The sequence below is a fragment of the Ursus maritimus genome, unplaced genomic scaffold (assembly GCF_017311325.1).
Source record: "Ursus maritimus isolate PB19 unplaced genomic scaffold, ASM1731132v1 scaffold_24, whole genome shotgun sequence".
Classification (NCBI taxonomy): Eukaryota; Metazoa; Chordata; class Mammalia; order Carnivora; family Ursidae; genus Ursus; species Ursus maritimus.
The window spans coordinates 12,425,989-12,451,552 of NW_024424897.1; the positions used below are offsets into that span (position 1 = coordinate 12,425,989).

General features: G+C 36.7%; 1 protein-coding gene across 7 annotated transcripts in view; it reads right to left on the bottom strand.

The window, feature by feature from the left end:
* CEP112 (centrosomal protein 112) overlaps positions 1-25,564 on the bottom strand; it is a 413,330-nt gene that overhangs the window by 238,306 nt on the left and 149,460 nt on the right. For all 7 annotated transcript variants that reach the window (XM_040640361.1, XM_040640362.1, XM_040640360.1 and 4 more), the window contains 2 exons: positions 19,194-19,329; positions 3,250-3,357 (listed from right to left, as the gene is read on the bottom strand). In XM_040640361.1, coding sequence (XP_040496295.1) covers positions 3,250-3,357; positions 19,194-19,329 — 244 coding nt within the window. The remainder of the gene's footprint in view (positions 1-3,249; positions 3,358-19,193; positions 19,330-25,564) is intronic.

Below are 25,564 nucleotides of genomic sequence, written 5' to 3' on the forward strand. Positions count from 1 at the left end.
CCAACTTTAAAAAGCCAGGGTTGTCCCAAAACCATCACAAAATAAATGCCAATCAGGCACTGAGGTCACTTGGCTAGATCTGGTTATAAATCTGTCATCTACAAGAGTATCATCAAAATGAAAATATAATTTTTTTAAATTTTTTATTTATTTATTTTAGAGAGAGCGGGGAGAGAGAGAATGAACAGGGGTTGAGAGGCAGAGGGAAAGGGTGGGGAGGGACAGAAGGAGAGGGAGAGAATCTCCAGCAGACTCCCCTCTGAGTGCAGAGCCCAACTTGGGACTTGATCTCACGACCCTGAGATCATGACCAGAGCCGAAACCAAGAGTCACACACTTAACAGCCTGAGACACCCAGGCACTCCTGAAAATATAATTTTTTAAACTCTCAAAGAGAATGCTTCTCCTCCTTATAGTCACCCTGAAACACAATAGTTTCTGAGTCATATCTGTGTCACAGAAACGGTTTTGAACTTGTTGGATTTCCTCTCTCCCCCATTCCCCCGCCAGCTTACTTAGAGGAACTGACATTTTTCTTGTTTTTATTTTTGCTTTTAATATCGCTTTTAATCCCAAAAATCATCTCTACTATACCTTGTAACTAGAGCACGATAATCTGTAACACCCCTTGCCCTTCCTTAATATTCTTATTTATATTTGTTTATTTTAGTTTCCTTCTTATCCCCACTTCCCACTCCAATCAATTCAACAATGTAATGAACTCTATAATGTATTTCTATTACCAACTCAATCACAGAAACATAATGTAGCAGAGGCTGGAAAAACAGAAGTTTCTCCTCCCTTGCAGACTGTATTCCATTCTGGATAAAAACAGCACTATATGATATTTTACGATACAAGAACTGATTTAAGCGTACAGAATAATGAGATGATTAATGCCGTAATTTCAGAGAAGGAAGAAATGGGTGTGGGCTGAAAAGGTCATGTGACATTTTAGGGAAGTGTTGAAGCAGGAAGCAAGTCTTGAAGCATGCACATGATTTGCACTGACAGAATGGAGCAAGACTAGGCAGACAATACAAATAACAAAGAAGGACCAATTTGCAAACTTTACCCCATCACTATGAAAGTAACTCAGGTATTTTTACCAATATTTTAAGATAAAAGAGTGACAACAACATAACAGCCATGAGGTCATATGTCTGATCAGATTTCCTTTTCATGGAACTCAACTGAGCGCCTAACAGCAATCACTTAGGAAAGGGATTAAAATTCAGTAATCACAAGGGATTAATTAGTTTTTGATGCAGTAGCCACTTATAAGGAATTGAAAAATATAATAATGAAAAAATTATTCAGGTTTTCAGAATAAAAAGGTTCAAATATTGTCTTGACAAAAAAATTTTAACTTAGTGATTCAGCTAATTAACATTTTTCCAGATGTTAAGGAAACAAGGCAAGTAAATTAAACAAACAAGTAAAAATTAATAACCATCTTGAATATTCCATGAATTAGCAGGAATGCATTTTTAGAAAAGGTGAAAATAAAAACTTTTTTATAAAATAAATTAGATGCAGACCACTGAGAACAAAATCCAAACCTCTTATGCTGCCCTGGATGCCTGGGTCCTGGCCCAAGCCCAGTTCTCGCCCCATCTCCTACAGCCAGAACCTTCCCCTCTACACTCCTGCTGAACCGGCCTTTTCTGTCATTTTTGTTCCTTGAACTCTCCCAACTTGCTCTTATCTCAGATCCTTGCACTCACTGTTCTCCCGGCCTGGAATACTATTCCTCCAGAGACTTCATGGCTGGCTCATACCAAGTTTCCAAGATTCTCAGCACAAAGTTCCCCTGCTTGGAGGGCTTGCCTGACCACCATCAATGCTGGTAATCCCCTTCCCACCTCCACCCAACAAGGCTTCTGTACACACCTTCTTTCTCCTTCATAAATCACTCTTTGAATGGGTTTTTTTGTTTATTTATTTTTTAATTAGGCTGCCACCAAAATGTAGTATGTGCTCTGTTAGCCATTTGTATGTCTTCTCTGGAGAAACGTCTGTTCATGTCTTCTGTCCATTACTTGACTGGATTTTTTTGTTTTTTAGGTGTTGAGTTTGATAAGTTCTTTATAGATTTTGGATACTAGCCCTATGACCCAGCAATTGCACTACTGGATATTTATCCAAAGGATACAAACATAGTGATTCAAAGGGGCACATGTACTTCAATGTTTATAGCAGCAATGTCCACAACAGCCAAAATATGGAAAGAGCCCAAACAGCCAATGACAGATGAATGGATAAAGAAGATGTGGTATATATATGTGTATACACACACACACACACACACACACATAGACAATGGAATACTACTAAGCCATCAAAACAAATAAATCTTGCTATTTGCAACAACATGGATGGAACTAGAGGGTATCATACTAAGTGAAATAAATTAATCAGACAATTACAATATGATTTCACTCATGTGGAATTTAAGAAACAAAACAGCTGAACATTGAGGAAGGGAAGGAAAAATAACATAAAAACAGAGAGGGAGGCAAAACATAAGACACTCTTAACTATAGGAAACAAACTGAGGGTTGCTGGAGGGGAGGTGGTTGGGGAGGATAGGTGATAGGCATCAAGGAGGGCACATGATGTAATGAACACTGGGTGTTCAATGCAACTGATGAATCACTAAATTCTACCCTTGAAACTAATAATACACCATGTTAACTAAATTTAAATAAATTTTTTAAAAAATGATTATAAAAAGAATGTGGTATATGATCTGTGAGAAAAGGGACGTGTCAGTCCGACTTACTGCTCTGCCCAGAGTCGGGACATAGTAGGTACCCAAAACTACTTCTTAAATAAATGAGCAAGTCAGACTTCTGCTCTGACAGGAACAGAAGGACTCAAGAATCACAGTAAATGTTTCCATTAAACATGCAGATTAACAAACTGTTGGAAGAGACTTCAGTGAAGAGCTAAAATCCTATTTCTGGATTTTACTGAAACAGATTTTGTTTTAAATGATTCACATATATTGGTAATAACATTCTTAGTAATATAAGTAGGGATATGATGATACAACGATATTTTTTAAGATTTTTCTTAAAGTAATCTCTACACCCAATGTGGGTCTCAAACTTACAACCCCAAGATCAAGAGTCACATGCTCCACCAACTGAGCCAGCCAGGTGCCTCAGATATAATGAGATTTTTAAAAGAGAGATTATAAGTGCATTTAAAAATTCAACGGCATCATCAAAATGAAAGACCAACCTGCTGTTCATATCGTTGTTTGACATCCTCCAGCTGCCACAAAAACTCTTTTGATTGTTTCTCACGAAGAGACTTGGATCTAGTTAGATCTGCTTCCACTTTTTCCATCTATAAAATTAAAAAATCAAATATATTTTTAAACAAAAAATTAATTATGGTCCATGTTTTTGTAATTTGTCCATTCATTAAAATGGCAGATTTTAAACATTTAAAAATGAATTTAAAAATGATAAGATAATGAAAGCTATTCAATTTATTTACATATATTTAATAGTTTAAGTCAGGGAAATTAACACTGGTATGTAATTGACTGTATTCTAATGCTATAACAACATTGTAATGGAAATATAATTTTGAGCATTCAAATATTTATTCAACAGGAATTTTTAAAGCCTTGGCATGTGCTGAATGGGAGAAAATATTTGCAAGTCATATATCTGATAAGGGACTTGTATCAAGAGTATATAAAGAATGCTTACAGCCCAGTAATAAATGGGCAATTATACTCGATTTTAAAATGGGCAAAGGAACTGAAAAGACATTTCTCCAAAGAGGATATGCAAACGACCAAAAAGCTTATGAGAAGATGCTCAACATCACTGTCATTAGGCAATTTCAAGTTGGAACAATGATGACATACCACTTCACACCCACTAGGATGGCTTTAATCAAGACCAATAATAGCAAGTGTTGGTGAAGATGTGGAGAAATCAGAACCCTCATACCCTGCTGGTGGGAATGTAGAATGGATGACGGTTGTGCAATTCCTCAAAAGGATAAACATGGTTACCATATGTGTCAGGAATTCCACTCCTGGGTGAGAAATTAAAACACACAACCACACAAAAACTTGTGTACAAATGTTCGTAGCAGCATTGTTCATAATAGCCAAGAAGAGGAAATAAGCCAGATGTTCATCAATGGATGACAGATAAACAAAACGAGGTCTATCCGCACATAGGAGTATCATTCAACCATAACAAGAAATGGAACACTAATGCACGTTATAACATGGATGACCCTTGAAAGCGCTATGCTAAGTGAAAGGAGGCGGTTGCAAAAGACTACGTGTTATATGATTCCACTTATATCAAATATCCAGGAGGCAAATCCTTCGAAACAGGAAGTAGACTACTGCTTGCCTAGGGTGAGAGGAAGTTGGAAGGTGGGCAACTGACTGCTAAAGGGTATCAAACTTCTTTTGGGGGAAATGGAAATTTAAAATTGATTGTGCTAGGGTGCCTGGGTGGCACAGTCAGGTAAGTGACTGACTCTTGGTTTTAGTTTGGATTGTGATCTTGGGGTCATGAGATGGAGCCCCGAGACAGGCTCTGTGTTCTATGAGGAGTCTGCTTGGGATTCTCTCTCCCGCTCCCTGTACTCCTCCCTCACCCTCTGCCTCTCCTGCTCATGTGCTCTCTTTCTCTGTTTCTCTAAAATAAATAAATCGTTTAAAAAATTGATTGTGCTGATGGTTACACAATTGTGAATATATTCAAAACGATTAAATTGTATACTTAAAATGAATTAATTGCAGGTATGTGAATTATATCTTTTTCCTTCTTTTTTTTTAAGTAGGCTCCATGCCCAGCATGGAGCCCAACATGGGGTTTGATTTCACGACCCTGAGATCAAGACCTGAGCTGAGATCGAGAGCTGGACGCTTAACTGATTAAGTCCCCTGGGCAGCCCATATGTGAATTATATCTTAATAAAGCTGTTATTATAAAAAAAATTAAAAGTCAAACACTATGCCATATACCATGAGGCCTCATGTGATCCAATCCCAGCTACCTCTCTTGATTCATCTCTGCTACTCTACACCACCACCACCACTCCAGCCCACCCGTCTCCTTGCTGGGTGAAGACATGCCAGAGATGCTCTGCCTTGGTGTCTGGAAGCTTCTCCTCAGATGGTCACATGGCTTCTTTCTCAAAGTTTTAAGTTTCTGCTTAAATGTCATCTTTGTACTCTAATGAGTGCACCTCCCTGACCACCCTATTTAAATTTCAGCCCACCCCCCCAGTCCTCCCAGTCTCCTTTGCCCTGATCTACTGTTCCTTTTTATCATAGGACATATCACCTTCAAGTACACTATACAATTTGCTTACTCCTTAGGGCTCATTTTCATGTCTGCCTCGCCCATGGTAATGTAACCCACGTTCACTCATGCATCCCAACAATTTAGCCCACTGCCTGGCACCTATAGGGACTCAAGAGTCAAATGAAGAAAAAAAAAAAGACAAACCCAGTGTACGAAACCAGGTTTGAGATTTGACGAATAAATAATTCTCAACATTTATGTGAAATGGTGCCAGAGTCTCAATAACATATAGAAGACCATGTTGAATCTGACATTTCTATCACATACAAAATTAGAGATAATATATGCTTATCCTTGCTCTGGCCAGATGCTTATCTATATGTGGCAAGAAAGAAATACTTACCTATTGATATGAAAAATCGCTTCCTATCAATAACATGAAAATGGCACCTTGTATTCCTAGTGCAGTTTTTCATTTGTTTTACTTCCCCTGATTTGATTTTGTCTCAGGAGGTATTTTTTTCTGAGACAACTGTCAGCTAATGTAACAATCATCCTACCACTGGCTATTCTATATTATTTATTATTCTGCTTCACTGATGGGTTGAGATATTTCTTTTTTTTTCAGCTTGTACACCATGCTCTCTTTCGGGTTACCTTTTGGTAACTGCTAGGATTAGACAAGACATGAATATTAGGGGAAATGAACCCTAAAAATTCTTCCTTCACAGTTTTTCACCTTAATTTTTTTTTAAAAAAGCATTCAAATGCATTTATTCAGACATGATTAAACTCTAAGGCCCTAGGAGCAAAGCTGTTCAGTGAAGAGCAGCCAGTTACACTGGATGAGGACAAAATGTGTACGGTCACTCGCTGCTACCCAACAGCACATTCCAGTCTCTTCTTCTCACAGCCAGGTCTAGAGTATCTGAATTACGGCATAAAATTTAGCCTAAGTATTTCTTTGTAAAATCCAAAGGGTGCAACCCTAATAACACTAAGTCATCTGCTTCTATATTCAATGATCAGAGTTATAAGATTATTAATCCACAAGTAGTCGGTATTGTGGCCAGGAATAAATTTACTAAGGAATTACTGAAGGAAGCACACTCAAGCCCACTTTGTTTTGCTTCTAGCTCAAGGCGTGGGTTTCAAGGCTCTCTCTCCTTCAGTGCTTTTCACATCAGACCTCAAGAAGAAGGCTCCTTAGCTTGTCGCCAGCAGTCTGTGCTCCCTATACTCCAAGATCCTTGGCATTTCCCAAACAAGCCATCTCTGTTCTTGATTCTTTAGCCCTTTGCTCTTTGCGCTATCTAGAAAGCCCTTTCGTGTTTTCCCTCATCCAAACTGACAGTCCTCAAGGCTGACTCAAGTCTCCTCTCCTCTGAGGCGTTCTTTAGTCCCACCAACTGACATAAGTAAGTGCCTTCCTTCTCTTGACATTCAAGGCCTTAACATCTATCTCACAGCACGCTGTGTTTTCTGTATAATATGGAAGTGTTTCAAATGTGTGAGCTTTGTTTATTCATCTCGGTCATGAGCTACCAGATGAAAGCAACTCTGATTTATAATTCTTTTGCATCTTAATTATTAAGTAATTGGCATGGCATGCAGAATAAATACGTATTAAATCCTCAAGGATGAATAAAATGATTGGCAAAAGCAAAAGGGGATGAAAAAGAGAAGGTACATCAAGGAGGGAAGACCTGGTTTATTTAGTAGTCTTAAGACAGATTCTCACACGAAGTTGATTTTAAGTTCTTATTTTATCTCAGCACAGATTGAATATTAAAAGTAAATAATAAATATTTAAGAGCTGGACGCTTAACTGATTAAGTCACCTGGGCAACCTGGATGTGAATTATACCTTAATAAAGCTGTTATTATTTTAAAAATTAAACTTCAAGATATTTAGAATTTAAAATAAAAACTAAGGGCTTTAAGTACTCAAAGTTGTAAAAAATAGAGTATCTTCAAGAAAAAACAGAATCCTCTTCTATAACCAAAACAGATAAGAATTTAAAACACATGAAAAGACCTTTTATACCTAAACATGAAGAGAAATTCAAAGTCAATACCTGATACTAGAAAATGGAATGTATGTCATTTTAGAGGATACTGACCGAAAATGCAAGGCCCCACTCCATTTTCCTTCAACAATTCAACAAAAAAATTTTAAAAGTCTTGTAAAATACTTCGTTTGTATAAAACCACAGTGTTCTCTGTTGCCATAGATACAAGAGATTCTGCTTCCTCACACATCATTCCACATTCCATTCAACTTCAAGTGTTAGGAAAATAACAACAACACTCCTTTATTGTGTAACTCCGGCTTCAAGAAAACCTAAGGGTAAAGCTTGGTGGTCAAATTAGGAGCAAAAAGGGGTTGGGTGTATTTCTGTGAAGGTTTAGTGTTTAAAGAAGGAAGGGGGGGGTTGTGTTTTCCTCCTATGGTGCCTCAGGCATTCGGTACTTTGGCTACTCGGAGGAGAAAACCCAAGTGACCATGTGTGGCTTAACCAACATAGACCCTTTATGCCTTCCTTGCGCCACAAGTTCAGAAAGAGGAGACTACACTGGCAGTTCAAAGATGTCAGGGTGAAGGTCTCTGCAATTCAACCTTCCCCAAATCGTTGCAAAATGGCTCCTACAGCGCTGAACATCTGGGAGGGGAAAGGCAAAGGGAGAAGCGCAAAGGGTCTGTGTTAGCTGAGTTGAATACGCTTTTAAGGAGCTTTCCTGCAAGTTCCTGTCAATAGCAAATTACTTACGCTGTTTGCGTCTCATTCGCTAGAACTACATTTAAAAGTAAGCTCCATCTGCAAGGTGAGAAACTGCGGGTTTTAAAACTGTGTCTAATGTTGCCCTAAATAAAACCAGGGCTCTGTGAGTAAGAAAGCAGGTGTGAACATCCGGCAGTCACTGTCCAATAGGGTCATAAGTTATCGCTCTTTCTCTAGTAAAGTACCCTTGTGTTATTATATTCGGAGTAATTCGACATGTACAATTCACATTAGAACAAGCAGACAGTTGTACAGGAATATACAATTCAGGGGCGCCTGGGTGGCACAGCGGTTAAGCGTCTGCCTTCGGCTCAGGGCATGATCCGGCATTCTGGGATCGAGCCCCCCATCAGGCTCCTCTGCTATGAGCCTGCTTCTTCCTCTCCCACTCCCCCTGCTTGTGTTCCCTCTCTCGCTGGCTGTCTCTATCTCTGTCGAATAAATAAATAAAATCTTTTTTTTAAAAAAAAGGAATATACAATTCAATATATATTTTTGTTTAATACATATTCAGGTAAACTATAAAAAACAGTCCTTCGAGTATGTTCAGATAGATGGATCGATCGATAGAAACAGGCAGGCAGGCAGATAGATATAAATGGCAGAAAGACAGATCATTATTTCTGTGCTTGGTTAAAGACTCAGTAGGAATAAATACCCTTAACGGAAAACCAACGAACACATTAACTGATTCTATCTACAGTTCTTTTGTGAGAGAAAACCATAAATTTGTACAAGACAGATGGTATCTCTAGTACCCTGTCCCAATTGATCTGTGGGAGTTCTTGGGCTCTATACCTAATTACAAATGTCTTCTCTCACTCTGAGGTTGCCTTTCCACTTTCTACTGGTCTCTTTTAATGAGCAGAAGGGTTTTTTTAATTTTAATAAGGTTATACTTGACAATATTTTGGGCTGTTTATGCCTTTTTGTTTCCTATTCAGAAAATCTTTACTAGTTCGAACCATCAAATATGTTTCTACATTTTCTTCTGAAAGTTTGATTGTTTCACCTGTCACTTGTACATCTATAATCCTGGAATTAATTTTGTGAATGGGGTAAAAGAAGAGGCAAGATTCTTTTTTTTTTCCCGCACGTGGCTATCCAGTTGACACGGTGGCATTTATTGAAATGATCATTCTTTCCCTGAGGCACCATAATACTTCTTTCAACATGAGTCAGATTGGTCATGTATGTGCGAGTCTAATTTTGGGCGTCTTTCCTCTGTAACACTGATCATCCTTGTGCCCAAACCATACTGTATTAATTACTGAAGCTGAATATTAGTCTCAATAGCTCGTCATATACGTTGGGCTCTTCTTCCAGACTACCAGAGCAATTCTTAGCCCTTTGCATTTTCATATACATTTTAGAATTAGCTGTTAGTTTCTCTCACTTCCCTTCACCTCACCAAAAAACCAAAAACGAAAAAAACAAAAAACAAACAAAAAAACCCCACTACTAACATTTTGATTTTCAGAACTGTGTTGATTTTATAGATGAATGTGGGGAGAACTGACGTGTTTATGACATCGAGTCTTTGAATCCGCCAATTTATTTAGGTCTTCTTTGGTTTCTGTCGATAATGTTTTCCAGTTTTTAAAACAGAGGCCTTGTACGTTTTTCGCTGGATTTATTCTTAGGTACGTACGTGAAGCTTTCTTGTGCTATGACATCTTTTTCAAAGTTTATTTTCTATTTGTTGGCTGCTGATATATAGAAAGAAACTGCGCTATCTGATCTTATACTCAGTGACTTTACTAAATTCACTACTAGTAACATTTCAACAAGTAAACACTGAAGAAATTCGTAGTTACAACAAAGATGCCATAATTGCAGATAAATGCCAAACTCACTGGGTTAGCTTAGATGTCCCTCCCCTATGTCCTCTGACTGATGTTTATTCCACCAGTCATACCACTTATTAAATCACACACTTTTATGTGCTGGTCTATCACACAAGCCACAAACATGTCTTAATAATCTCTAAATCTCTAAATCCCCAGAATCAACAACAATGGCTGGTATAGAGCAAGTATTCATAAATTTTTTATAAATGAATGAAAGAAAAAGTCAAATCTGTTGAATCTTTGGCCAGTACGTCAATAAAATAATTGAGGTATTAAAAATAATAATGTTACTATTTCACAATCAATAACCCTTCCAATCAGTCAAATGCAGGAAAAAAATGACATATTTTCTGGTCCAATGTCCTCAGTAGATTTTTTTGGCTTATTTTTTTGTCTGTAAAAGAGATTAGTCATTGACAAATACTACAAGGAAAAACCTTCACTTACTCCTCTTACATTAAGCATTTAAGGATAAAAGTTAAAATTTATTTGTTTTGCTGCTGCTGTTGTTTAATTGTTTTTCAAAGCCAAATACTTACACATATTTCTGGATGTTGTCATTTGGAAATGATGAATTACCACAATAGCCTCTACTGAAACACTTAAATATAATTCTAGAATTTTACTTCTGCTACCTAATCTCATTTAAAGACAAAATTCCAAATGTTAGAAGGGTAGAGAGATTTCTCCGTTATCATCAAAAAGTAACTGAGGGAAAATGCTTCTATTTATATCAAACCTTTTATGAACTTAAAACTGGTCTAAAAAAAACTTATTTAAAATTACATGAGCCAGCATGACCCTTAAAGGACAAGACGACAAAGGTATATATAAGTCACAATGAATGGTTTGTATGATAACTCTTTCTTTTTTTGTCTGTTTGTTATCCATTTACACTTCATGACACGAATATATCCAGATGGCATTCTTTCTTCCTCGTAACTTAAGGATTTTTTTCAGGTATTCAACAGCAATAACAGGATGATGAACTAAATTTACAATCTCTAAGAATATAAGAAACTGCTAGCTAGTTTCAAGTGTACGAGGAGACAGAAGCAACCTCACTACTCAACAGCAATGTTTCAGAATTTTGTTTGCATGGCAAGCCAGTGGGTTCTAAGTCCAAAGCTAATATCACGCAGCTGATGAATGTTAAAAAAAAAAAAAAAGGAATCGAATTTAAAGTCCGATATTTAGCAACAAATACCATTTAATGAGGATGTATTTTTGAGGGGAGAAAAATTAACTAGAAGTCAAGGGGGTAGTGGAAGCCCCAGGAGGAACTAGCTAGCTGACATTCATACAGTCAGTTTATAAGATTAAAAAGTTTCACTTTAGAATTCCTGCCAGTACTTCAAAAAACATAGCTGTCTTTTCCAGTCATTTATTTGTTTCACAGAGAATAGGTAAATATAGAACACCAACTCTTTCAAAAATATGATTATATACATACATGTGGAAAATTCTACCACAATAGTACATTTTCACAATTAAAATATGTATATTTTATATAACTAATTGCTGACAGCTAACATTTATAATAGATTTCACCACTGGAGTAAAAATTAGGTTATTGAAGCAATCTTAAATGAGATAAAAAGTTCTTCAAAGTGAAAGAAACAGTGTGAAGCATTTTTTTTTTAAACTTTCTCTGTTCCATTTTCTCTCCTGGGTCTCATTTTTGAAATAGCAATTCGCTTTCAAAAACAAACTCAAAGCTTTTATTTTTTTTTAATTCAAATTCCCATTGTCTGCTATCTGCAGCAGTTTTCAAATGGAAAAAGATGCCCTAAGCTCTGCTGGCTTTTACACAAAAGATTTTAGTAAGAAGAGAAAAGAGCAGTTCAAGACAACAACAGAAAAGGAAGACTATTAAAAATACAGACTATGGAAAAATCTGAAAACATTATGATTCTCCAAATAATGAATCTGCTGATTTTTTTAGAATTTGAGCTATATCAGATGCACACTTTTCAATCAATTGATAATCTGGAGTAAAGGATTTCTAATTCACCATGGTTTATGTAAAATTTATTAAAATTAGCCAGGTAAGAATTATTTGATTTGCGAATGAGCCCAGCTATAAGGATTCGTCATAAATTATGTTATTATTATACTCACACCAAAGGTGCTTTCTCTATTTCAGAAACTCAGTTGCACTTGGCAAAACTAGAAACCACTGAAGACTATTTCTTCAACAGAAGACCATCAAAAGAATTTGCTGCTCACTGGCTGCCATCACTGTTATTTTTCAAGGAGCCTAAATTGAGGACCACTGGGCAGATCAGCCCTGGTGAGGACGACTCACAAAGACAGGACACCAGAGTAGGGTATGCGGAGGAAGAAAGGAATCCCAGGAGCGAGCACCCAGTAGGGTTCTTCATGGGATCATTTAACCAGTCCATAGAGATATGATACCTAGAAGACAGGAACACTTGAACTCAACGTCCGGAAGTGGGAGAGTCTAATGCGCTGGCAGGATTGGTGAAGCAAAACAGACAAAAAGACCATGAACCAGGCACATAATAGAACAGTCAGACATATGAGGGTAGAATAATTCCAGATCAGTTCCACGCATACTATTGTTTATCCATTGGCTTTCCATATTTTATGGCAGTCTCACTCTGTGGCTAGGTAGGTTCTTAATTTAATTGTTCCTGAGAACCATTCTCAGGTTCTCCAGGGCTTTCAGTTCTGCCACACAACTCAGACTACTTTTTCAGATTAAAAAAAATTTATCAATTTGAAAGCATTACCATTATTGTGGATTAAAGTTTCTTAATTTCATTTGCAGATATTTCATTGTTAGTATATAGAAATATGGCTAAATTTCATATATTGGTCTTGTATCCTTAAAACTTTTTAAAATCATTTATTAGTTCTCATATTTCTTGTATGGATTTTGACCATACAGGATGATTGTGTCATCTGAAAATATGTGTACTTCTTCCTTTCCAATTTATATGTTCGCTTTCTTTCTTTCTTTCTCTCCCTTCCTCTCTTCCTTCCCTCCTTCTTTCCTGTCTTTTCTTTTTTTCTCTCTCTCTCTCATTCCTTTTCTTTCCTTATTTTGCCTTAGTGCGCTGGCTAGAATCTCCAATACAATGTTGAACAGAAGTGGCAAAAGCAGACATGGTTGCCTCGTTCTTAGGAGGAAAAGCATTAAGCCTTTCAACATTAAGTATGCTAGCCATAGAGTTTTCATAGATGTCCTTTATTAGGTTAGTAAGTTGCTTCTAGTCTTAATTTGCCAAGAATTTTTTTTTAATCACGAATGGTGTTGAACTTTTTAAATGTTTTTTCTGTCTCTACTGAGATGATCATGTTGTTTTGTCCTTTTTTAATATGTTGCATGACATTAATTGATTTTCAAATGTTAAAACCACCTGGGATTCCTGGAGTAATTCCCACTTGGTTGTGATGTATAACCATTTTTATATGTTTCTAGACTCCATTTCCTAAAATATCATTAAGGATTTTTATGTCTACATTCATGACAGGTAGTATTTTGTAGTTTTCTTGCAGTGTCTTTGGCTTTGATAAAAGAGTACTACTGGCCTTACAGAATGAACTGGAAAGTGTTCCTTCCTCCTCAATTTTCTGAAAGAGTTTTTAAAAAACTAAAATTATATTTTCTTTACTATTTGATGGAAACCACCAGTGAAGCCCTATGCTTTTCTTTGTGAAAAGATTTTTAATTGTTAGTTAAATATCTTTATTATATGACAATTGAGATTTTCTACCTCTTCTTGAGACAGTTTTAGTAATTCGTATCTTTCTATGAATTTGTCCATTTCACCTGAGTTTTGTAATTTGTTGGCATACGTTTATAAAATACCGTCTTATAATTTCTTTTATTTTCTATAGATCAGTAATGGTGTCCTCTCCTCTTTTATTCCCAACCTTGTTAATTTGTTTCTTCTCACTTTTTCCCCCTAAGTCCTGCTAAAGATTTATCAATTTTATTGATCTTTCAAAGAACCAACTTTTGGCTTCATTAATTTTCTCTATTTTTTTTGCTTTATACTTCTCTGCTTTCTGCAAAAATACAAAAATATTTAGTATCTCCATTCTCCTTGCTTGGGCTGAAGCTTGCTTTTCTTTTTCTGGTTTCTTAAGATGAAGTTTACATTGCTGATTTGAGAACTTTCTTTTGGGATACAGATGTTTAAAGCTATAAACTTTTCTCTAAGTACTGCTTTAGCTGCATTCCGTAAATTTTGATATGCCATATTGTTTTAATCCAGTTCAAAATATTTCCTAATTTTCCTTGTAATATCTTCTTTGACCCATGAGTTATTTATAAGCATGTTATTTAATTTCCAAATACGTGGGGACTTCCCAGATTTCTTACTGTTGTTTATTTCTAATTTATTTTCATTGGGGTCAAAGAACACATTTTGCATGACTTTAATCCTTTTAAAAATTATTGAGAATTGTTTTGCGTCCAAGCATATGGTCTCTCCTGGGGAATGTCCCACAAGTGCCTCTATGGAGTGATTACTGGGTGGAGTGATTTAAATACCACCCACATCTCAGACTCACTCCTGACGGGCACAATCCAAACAGACCCAACACAGCACAGCAAAGGCTTTGGAACTTAATTGAAACTGGAACCCACCCACAGAAGATGAGACACTCTGAAATAAACTGGGTTGATAATCTGCTAAAACAAAAAACTCAAGATCATCCAGGCAATTCTAACCTTACTCAGAGAGTACATTAATAGAAAATTCATCAGGACTTTGAGACTCATCCATGTTGTTGTGGGCATCAGTAGTTCATTCCTTTTACTGCTGAGTAGTATTTCATTGTATATACTGCATTTGGATTGTTCTTCCAACTTTTTTCTTTTTTAAGATTTTGTTTTTTACTTTAGAGAGAGAGAGAGAGTGCATGCGCGCACATGAGCAGGGGGAGGGGTAGAGGAAGAGAGAGAATCTGAAGCAGGCTCCATACTCAGTGCGGAGCCCAATGCAGGGCTCAGTCTCACAACCCTGAGATCATGTCCTGAGCTGAAATCAAGAGTCGGACGATTAGATGGCTCTTTCAACTTCTGAGGAACATTTGGGTTGTTCAGGTTTGGGGCTATTGTGAATAAAACTGCTGTCAACATTTTTGTACAAGTCTTTGTCTGGATATGTATTCATATCTCTTAGTTAAGCACATAGGATGGAATGACTGACAGATGGTTTGAATGTTTAACTTTTTAAGAAATTGGCACTTTCCCCACCAGCAGTATATAACAGCTCCATTTGATCACATCTTCACCAACACTCAGCATTATCAACCAATCTTTATAATTCTAGCCATTCTAGTAAATATATATATAGTGGCATTTCATTTGATTTTAATTTCCCTGATGATTGATATTGAACATCTTTCATGTGCTTATTAGTCATTTGTATATCTTTTTTCTGTAAGGTGTCCAAAATTTTGCCTATTTTTAACTGGGGTGTTTGTCTTGTTATTATTGAGTTGTAAGATTTCTTTTATAGTTTAGATACAAGTTCTTGGAAATATTTGTGAATCTCTTCTCCCATTCTCTAGCTTGCCTTATTTCCTTTTGTTGTTTTTTTAATGGTGTCTTTCAAAGAGCAAAAGTTTTTAATTTTGGTAAAGTGGAATGTAGCGATTTTAATTGAAATTTAATTTCTGGTTTTATTGCATTGTGGTAAAAAATATGTGCTCTCTGTCATGTCAAGTTTTAGAAACATATTGAGTGTTTCTTTATGGTCTACTGAGTTTTATAACTGTTCCAAGGGAGTAGGAATTTAATGTGTCATATTTGAAGGGTAGGAAGTAGAAACAGTTCTATGAACTGTTATTTAGACTTCTTATTTGTTTGGTTTTTGCCCCCTGATCTGTCAAAGACGGAGAAAAATATATTAAAGCACCCCATGACTATTTATGTCAATTTCTCTATCTATTCCTAACAGTTTTTTCATATTTAAGTATTCTTGCCTTTAGCATGAAAAAGATATCCATTTGTCCAGTTTATTAACTTGTATTGATGTTAATTTATATGATGGTATTACATTCTTTTTTTCTGAATACAAGTGATACATTTTCATTATTTTCTAATATAATTTTTGTGTAAGCTAGTCAAGTCTTTAATAAATAGCATATGCATGGATTTTAGTCAACTAATCAGTATCTTTTTTTACTAAAAGAATTAACCTATTAATATTTATTATTATAGCTATATACTCTGTTTTATTTTGGACATTTTGTTGTTTCTCCTTCTGTTCCTTTGGCAGTATCTCCTCTCAGGTTTTGCCTTATCTTCTCAAGATTTTTATGAGACTGTAACATCTTGTTAATTTTATTAATAACTATGTTTACACATTCTATGGCCAAGAGTTTTAGCATACTGCTCCTCTTACCCACTCACTACCCACATCTATATCTTGATCTTTGTTAATGTCCAAGAGATTTAGATTTAAATTGTTATTAAATTTGTATTTTCTACTTTATATACCTTCTTTTCCAAAATCTAATAAAGTTAGCATTCTTTCTTATAATTGGATTTGTAATAATTTGTTAAATTTGTTTCTACTTTGTTGGATTCCATTGTTTCCGATTCATCCTCAAATATGATGGTTTAAGGATGTGTGGGGTATCTTTTGCTTCATCTCTGGATTGGTTGATGTGTTCATACAATTTTTTTCCAGAAAAGAAACAAGCAGTATATTATATGAGGTCTTACTAAGAATATGTTTTTCTCTTGATTTTGCAAGTGAAAAACTCTTTGGTTTTGTATAAAATTGGGTCACAACCTTCCTCCTTCAAAACTCTGAAACATTACTCCATTATTTTTCTAATTTCTTTGCTAGTTTCATCCTGCCTAGAAACTTATGGGATTTTCATTTTTATTTTTGAGGTTCAATTCTTTTTCCAGAATGTATCCAGGTTTCATTGCATTAATTTCACTTAAGATGTGTGGCCTCTTTCATATAGATCATGTCTTCTTATAAAGATACTATTTTCCTGATTTTTTTTTTTTCTAAATTCTACCCTCGATTATCTTTGGAGGCATGCTTTTATTCTGTGACTGCTGACTACAAATGTCTTTTCTTTCTTTCTTTTTTTTTTTTTTAAAGATTTTATTTATTTATTCAACAGAGATAGAGACAGTCAGCGAGAGAGGGAACACAAGCAGGGGGAGTGGGAGAGGAAGAAGCAGGCTCATAGCGGAGGAGCCTGATGTGGGGCTCGATCCCACAACGCCGGGATCACGTCCTGAGCCGAAGGCAAACGCTTAACCGCTGTGCCACCCAGGCGCCCCTACAAATGTCTTTTCTTGTTCTACAGAATTTTCTCACGAGTTCCATGTTGTTTGCTTGTTTTTTTCGTCTTCCTTACCCATGAATGCTGTGACCTGCTAATATTACATCGTTAGCCCCAAGTGATGCATCCACTGAGCCAAAGGTAGCTGTCATAGTCTTAGCACTTGCAAATGCCTCATTTTTAGCCTTCTTGACTCTATCCTTAAAACGTTTTGCCAGGGGCCCATTCCTTCAATATTTTCTGTATTCCTTAAGTGTTAAGGGGATCAGAGAGTTTCCTATGCAGCTCCATTGCATATTTGGACCAAACACACATTCTAGGGCCTGGGCCCTGATGCTAGCAGGGAGCTGGAAGATACACATCCATGTAACAGGGACTGGTCTCTACCTTCTAGCACAAACCCAGCTTTTGCCCTAGGCAGTGAGTGGGAAAATGGAAGAATGGGATCTCAGAACCACACTCTCAAAACCCAGATTCAAACAACTCAATAGGAGTGGAAATCTGAATCAAGAAAATAACAAGAAAGCACCACTCCAAACTAGAAACCATACAGGGCTCCAACATAAAACCTTCCCCAGGGATTTCTACCACCTGGTGTGTGCTTGGGGTTCTTAAGGAAAATAACTCTGGCTGAAAACGAGATCGCAGATGAGACTGCAACATTTCTTAGAACCAGGAAAACTCAAAAATAAACCAAATACCCTTGAATAGAGGAGCTGATAAATGAAATGTGGTATAGTCATATGATAAAAAAAATATTCAGTGTTAAAAGAACTGCACTAAATCAACATGGATAGGGCATGGATATATAAAACTAAATATAAAAGAGCAGCCTTGCACCAAGTGGAAAATAAACTCCAAACAGCCAGTTGAAAAAAAATTAAATATAAAAGAGCAAATAAGGCATACATAAATCCGCAGTACTCACCTAACTTTTAAAAAACAGATGCACAAAAATTATATATGCATGTAATATCTATATACATATAGAACATATGCATATAAGATACATGAACATTATATATACATACAAAAGTATAAAAGAGATTGAAATAACACACACTAAATTAATGACAGTGGTTTTCTCCCAAGCGGAGAGGACAGAGTAATGTGATTAGATATGAATAACAAAGCAAACTAAAGCTTCATCTGTCATGTTTTAGTTTAAATACAGAGAGTGTTGACAATTGTTGATTCTTCATGATGGGCACCTAGGTATTTGTTCCCTTTCTTCTTTCCAAATTTTTTATTTTCCCTCAAAACTAAAAAGAACTAGAGATGGTCTCTGTCCTCCTGAAACACCAGTTGCAAATAATTTGCTGTAAGTGATCAATAAAACACTATTTATGGAACACGAACAAGCACAAGACATGGGTAACCTGAGCCCTTGCTCTACGGAAATGGCTCATGGAAATTTACTGATAGAGCAAGACCCACTCTTGCCATTACTACATTTGTATCTACGACTCTAAAATGACTATGCTGGCATTGCTTTAAGGTGAATCAAGGAATCCTGCAGGAGGCAGGAGGGCCCATCTCCCTGTCTGCCCCACTCCAGCTGGGTGTCCACCCTTGTTCTTCCACGCACTGCCACCAAGGAGTTGCTGATCAGTGCCCACTTGGTGGCCCACAGGAGCAGACAGCAGGCCTGCCAGACCTGCGGACTGTGGCCTCCTCCCTTCGCCTGCTGTGCGGGGAGCAGGGCGCTCAGGGTGCCGGCTGAGCCCTCTCCACCAGGGCCCTCCTTTTCAGCTACTAGGGGCCACCTCTTCTTTCCAGGCTCCAATAGAGGTGGGTATCCTCCTCTGCCAGGCCTAATATCCCCCTTTTTCAATCTGAATCTCTGATCCAATTGTATGGCTAATTTTGATACAACATCTGTGAAAAGTAAATACACTTCTGTCATATAAAGATCAGAATGTACCTTCCTACTGAGAGAGTGACTTTGCCAACAGACGATCTAGCGGCCTCCTCACCTGCTCTTTCATTTCAGCATAGACTTTCTCTGAGTTCAGTTCCACCTGCCGCTTAAACTCTTCCAGAGCAGCGTCTGCCTGCTGGGCCTGCAGCCTCTGAACTTCAGTCACACGCGTCAGCTGTTCCTCTTTTTCCCTGGAAAAGTCCAGAGACACTTCACAGTTGAATGTAAAATAAAAGAATGAGGCTTGAATGAAAGAGCAGTATTTAACCTCTCTAAAATAACATTCCGATTTCAATTTTTTTGATCCAAATTCCATAAAACTTCCCTTTAAAAAGTTGACAATAAAATACTTTGCCTGCAGAAAAAGAGACAGAGTGTTAGTGTTCTGATGACTACTTTCAAAGATTCCTTTCAAACTACTTTCAACGATTTCCCAAAAAACAAAACCATTTAAACCCTTTTATCTCCATCAGCCGATGAATGGATAAACAAGATAATAGTATAGTTGTACAATGGAATATTATTCAGCCTTAAAAAACACTGAAGTTCTGACACACGCTCCAGCATGGAGGAAGCTCAAACACACCATGCTACGTGAGGAAGAAGCCAGATAGAAGAGGCAACATACTGTATGATTTCATTTATGAATCAAAATACCCAGAACAGATACATGCTTAGAGACAAGAAGTAGATGAGTGGGAGCCAGGGCTGGGGTGGGGGGCATCCAGGGGGATGGGGAGGAATTGCTAATGCATATAGAGTGTCCTTTCTGGTGATGAAAATGATCTGGAATTAGATAGTGGGGATGGCTGCACATCCTTGTGAATATACTAAAATCTGCTGAAAGGCGTACTTTTAAAAAAGGATGAATTTTACAGTATGCAAATTATATCTTAAAATTATGTCTTAAAACAAAATTAGAAAAACAACGTACCATGAGAAATATCTCTAATATGCATGTCTAGCAGCAGTTGACCTACAGGGTGACAGATGCAAAAGAGAGACCCGACGGCCTGAGACTGTTCAACCACCCTCTAGTAGACTTGCCTACCGATACCCGTCTCATTTCTTTACATCTTGGTTACATCTTTACATCTCATTTCTTTACATCCAATTACATGGTGGAAAGGGTTCAACAGAATAAGACAAATCTTTACATATTGAGAGAAGGAAAAAATACAGGCTTTAGGTTATAAATGCATGAAAGTTACCAATGGCTAATACTGAGTTCTGATTATATGCTGGGCAGTGTGCAAAATATTTTTATATATCTTCTCTCCTTTACTCTCATAGCCAACTTATGTAAGAGTATTATTATGAAGAGCAGGAAACTGGAGCTTAGAGAGTAGTTCCAAGGCAATACATTTAGTAGTCGACCCAGCCAGGCCCAGGCCCAGCAGTCCGATCCTAGAGATGATGCTGTCGGCTACTACGTTCTGCTGCTTTCCTGATTTTCCAGACACCATACTCTATGGTCTGAATGTGTCCCCGTGAAGTGAGACTAACGCTCTTCTAAAAGAGGTTCCAGAGAGATCCCACGCCCCTTCCACCATGTGAAGACACAGTAAGAAGGCACCGGCGATGAACCAAGAAGAGGGTCTTCATCAGAACACAACCAAACTGATGCCTTGATCCTGGACTTCCCAGCCTCTAGAACTGTGAGAAATAAAGTTCTGTTGCTTATAAGCTACTTAGTCAGTGGTATTTCGTTACAGCGTCCCGAACAGACTGAGACATCATAAGTAAGATTAACTTGGCTCACCTTCCCTAAAAGCAAAAGTTTACACACATAGAAAACATTATCTCATTAACTATAATATCAAAGAATGCTGGGAGATGTGGGGATTTAACTCACATGAATCAAATTTTAGAGAAACATCATGATGGGGAGTCAGGGGGGAGACATTTCCCAAACAATAATTCTACTGCCTTTTAAGAGGCAGGCAAAAAGTAATTGGAGTTTTTTGGAATTACTCAGATCTGTGTTTAAACCCCTCTAAGACACTTAATAATTTCTAGGCTTTCTAATAAGAACATATATGTGATATAAAGTATCATAATACCAAACTTTCTCCAAAAACATTGAAAACTTTCTCAAAGCTTGAACGCAAACATACTGATAAGAACAAGTGTCACCTAGTTTCCTTTTCAGCAGGATTCTCCAGGATTCTCCTGTCCCTTGGTAAAGAAATGTGGCAATGCATATTTAGAGTTTCCCCCCTGTTTGGATAGTATCTGCAAGTTAAGTAGCTCTCTGCATACTCCATAGTATGAACATACCCCATATCCACCTTCCCTTTATTTTTCATTATATACCACCAGTGTCAGCCTCTTCATACCCACCACACATCCTTCCCTCTGAAGATGACCAAGTCATCAATACATCCCTGTGCTAAACAAAGCAGCTTTTCCAATGAAACCCCTTTCTACAGGTCTGTTTCACAGGTGGAGCCACCATTTTAATGAGCTAAGGGTTCCACACTCTGCCACACGGTGCGTGAGGCCCTCCACCAGAGCAAAGCCATTCTAGGTCGTGCTGCATGCCAGATGTAGCTCCTGGTCGCTGCCTTTTACAGCAATGTGGCACAGGCTTCTGGAACTTTTTAAAAAGCTTTTCTTTAAGTGGTTTACTTTAGTTGACTGTTCAATGGGAACCTGAATATCTTGCTGCTCATTTTTCTTCCATGTTGTTAAAATAAAATGTCTTTAATGTTAACTGGTTGCCAAATCCTAAGGCCTTAAAGTTTTGTTTCTTTGCCACATAATGTTAATATTAGCTAGTAGACAATGGTGATTAATAACTGGATGTTACACTGAAGACTGATTCAAGAGACATCAGCACACAAAGGACTGAGCACTTTGATGGCAGTAGGGGATGTTAATTTGGTCTGGTGCATTTTCATTCTTCTTCTATTACTCTGCCCAAGAAGCAGGAAGGGCTGACTAGGGTTTCCCTGATACAAACATTGAATATTTTGTTTAAATATTCAAATATTTATTAAAAAATAAGTATTCAAATTTCTGAATACTAAAACAACAAATGAGGACAACACAAAGTCGTATAAGGTATACTGGGTACCATGTCTTAGACTTAGATTGGCAAATGCGATGGATATTTGCCATAAACATTTTGTCACAAATGTTTAATGGACATTTTCTCTGCTGTGACAGACCCAAATGACTGAATGGGGCTGCCAAGAATGCTCTGTTAAAAGGATTGTGAGACCAGGCTCAGAGGAAAGGGCTACCGTGGTTGGTGAATAATGATGTCCCCTTGTAGGGGCTAGGGTTAGGCAGCAACAAGAATTACTTCCGTGCTACCCAGGGACTACAGTGACTAATTCATCTCATGTTACTCTTTCATTTTTTAGGGCCTTCTAAAAGCACTTGAAAAGACTACTTCATATCAGAATTACAATTTTTCAAAGGTTTACTTTGCTCGGTCAGTCTGTCCATAAACACAAAAGAAAGTACATTGGACACTATCTGAAAACTTCAAAAATTTATTTATCATATAATTTTAAAATTATGTACTATTACTTAGCCAAAAGAGAATTTTGCTGACACATTTTATAAAATATATGACCAGTGGCTGAAATATCCACTGTTCCACGAATGCTAAAAGTCAATTGTTTTACATTTTTTGCCCAAATATTCACATGAGCCATTTAGTTAATGTAAACACTTACAATTTAATAGGTAAATATTTTCTGTGCATAATTTCATTCTTACCTACCAAGTTTAGTCATTTACTTTATAACTAACTTATAGCCACATAAATCAAAGTCCTAAGGCTTACCTATAATCAGGTATGTATTTCAGATGATATTTAAGATATTGTTCAAATAAAACCTTGTGTAGTAACATTGCATTTAATTGATTTCTATTGTGATGATTTACAAATAGAAAACATTGAGGTATATTAAATAGCAAGCATGGGGAAATGAGGAAATCTTCCAACTGGGTTCTGGTCCCACCACACCTGCTAGTAGTAAAGGTAAATATCAAAAAAGGCCTCACTCGGCGTAAATCACTGTTGCGTCCAGTTCGATATGACAAGCACACTGAGTACCACTAATACTTAGGAAGCTTCTCTCTTAATATAAATAAAATATCGATCTTAATTTAAATAAAGAGATGATATTCATTTTAATGAGGGATCCATTTTAATTTCTACTGAAGGAATGAAGTTTCAAAAACTTTCAGCATTTGAAAAAGAGAAAGGTCTGCTTCTCACTAAGAGCAGTATTCCTTTTACCATGATTCTGAAGTGTGTCCTGTAAGAAGCACAAAAAAAAAAAAAAAAAAAAAAAAAAAAAAAAAGACTTTGAAGATTATTTTTTCCAGTGGAACTAGTTGTGGGACCGAGTATAACTGCATCACTCAAATGCCTTAAAGCAGGGCCTCCATGAAGATAAAAAGGTGGGAAGAAAATTTGCTTTTTAGTTCTTATTTATTTATAAAATGCAGTAAATTTTCCTCGTCTGAGAATATAAAGCATAAAGAAAAAAGAAGCTGCATTCTTATATAACCACAAGGCAGCTCAGATTAAAGGATGTTCTGAAGTACATGATTATTCCAAAAAGGCAATAAAATGTCGGAGACTAATAGACTACAATTTAGTATTTCTTGAGCTTTACAAGCTAACATTTATATGTACAGGCCAACCTTAATTTGAAAATCTTCCCTTTGCACATTTCTGTACCAGCGCTTTTGATAATGATGGCATTGATCCAACATATATTTATAAGGCTTCACATTACAGAATACTTCATTTGCTGCCAGCGTGGCATCTCCACTGGAAACTCCAAGAAAAACAAAACAAAACAAAACAAAAACTTCAAACAAGTCTGGAAAACAGCTAGAAGAGTCTCCATCCCTTTCCAGCTGGGCTGGAAAACAAGACTTTGAGCAGCTATATCATCTACGTTCATGGCTGCTGATTGGTGCTCAAGGTGATTAGATGAGTCAAAAACATGAAGATACAACTGACTGAACATGCACTAAACATAATACCTTTCACTACGCATGATAAATGAAGGAACTTCTTTGGCCTCTTCTTCACACTACTGCTAAGACTAAGGGTCTCTGCTAAATTCTTATTTTAAAAAAATGGTAAATACTTTGAACAACTAAACATTTGATACTTCAAGAGTCAGAAAGAAACGCGCAGTAAAATGGAAAGTAGTATTCCTCTCAATATTGGAAAGATGACAATACTCCTCAATTGAACTACAGATTGAACACAATCCATGTCAAAATCCCAGGTGGCGTTTTGCAGAAATTGACAAGTGGACCCTGAAATTCATATGGAAATGCAAGGTACACAAAATTGGCAAAACAACCTCAAAAAAGAAGAACAAAGTTGGAGAACTCACATTTCCTGATTTCAAAACTTATTACAAAGCTAGATTAATCAAAACAGCATGCTACTGGCATAAGAAAAGACATATAAATCAATGGAATAAAGATTCCAGAAATAAACCCTTACATCGATGATCAGTAAATGTTCGGCAAGGGTGCCAAGACAATTTGATGGAGAAGGAACAGTCTGTACAACAAATGGTGCTGGGACAACCAGATATCCATTTATCCAAAAGAATAAAGTTGGAATCCTTCTTTACACAACACACAAAAAGTAACTCAAGATAAGCCACAGACCTAAATGTAAGAACTAGAAATATAAAGCTCTTAGAAGAAAACAGGAGTAAATTTGGGTGACCTTGAGCTAAGCAAAGCCTTCTTAGATGTAACACCAGAAGCATAAGCAAGAAAATAAAATATAAACAGCTTCAGCAAAGTTTAAAAACTCTTGTGCTCCTAGGGATATCATCAAAAATGAAAAGAAAATCCACAGAAGAGGAGAAAATTCTTGCCAGTCATATATCTGAAAGAAGACTTGTATCAAGAATACATAAACAACACATACAAATAAATAGTAAAAAAAAAAAAAAAAGAAAGAAAGAAAGAACACAATTTAAAAAAAGGTGAAGAATCTGAATAGATGATTCTCCAAAGAAGATATACAGTTGGCCATAAGCACATGAAAGCTCACTCAATAGCGTTAGTGATCCAAAAAATGCAATTCAAAATCACAGTGAGATATCATTATATAACCTCTCCAATGGATATAATCAAAAGACAGATAGGAACAAGTGTTGTTTGGTTTTGTTCTGTTTTGCATGTACCCTGTGTGGGCTTTGTTTAGCTTCCTGAATCCATATCATTATGTCTTTCATAAAACTGGAAGATTTTGGCTATTATTTATTAAAATATTTTGCCTCTATTCCTCTATTCTCTTCCCTCTACTTCTGCAACTCAAATTTATACATTGTGATGGTCCTACAAGTTCCTGCAGCTCATTCTTTTAGTACATTTTTCTCTTTGTCCTCAGATTGGCTGATTTCTATTGACTTATCTTCATGT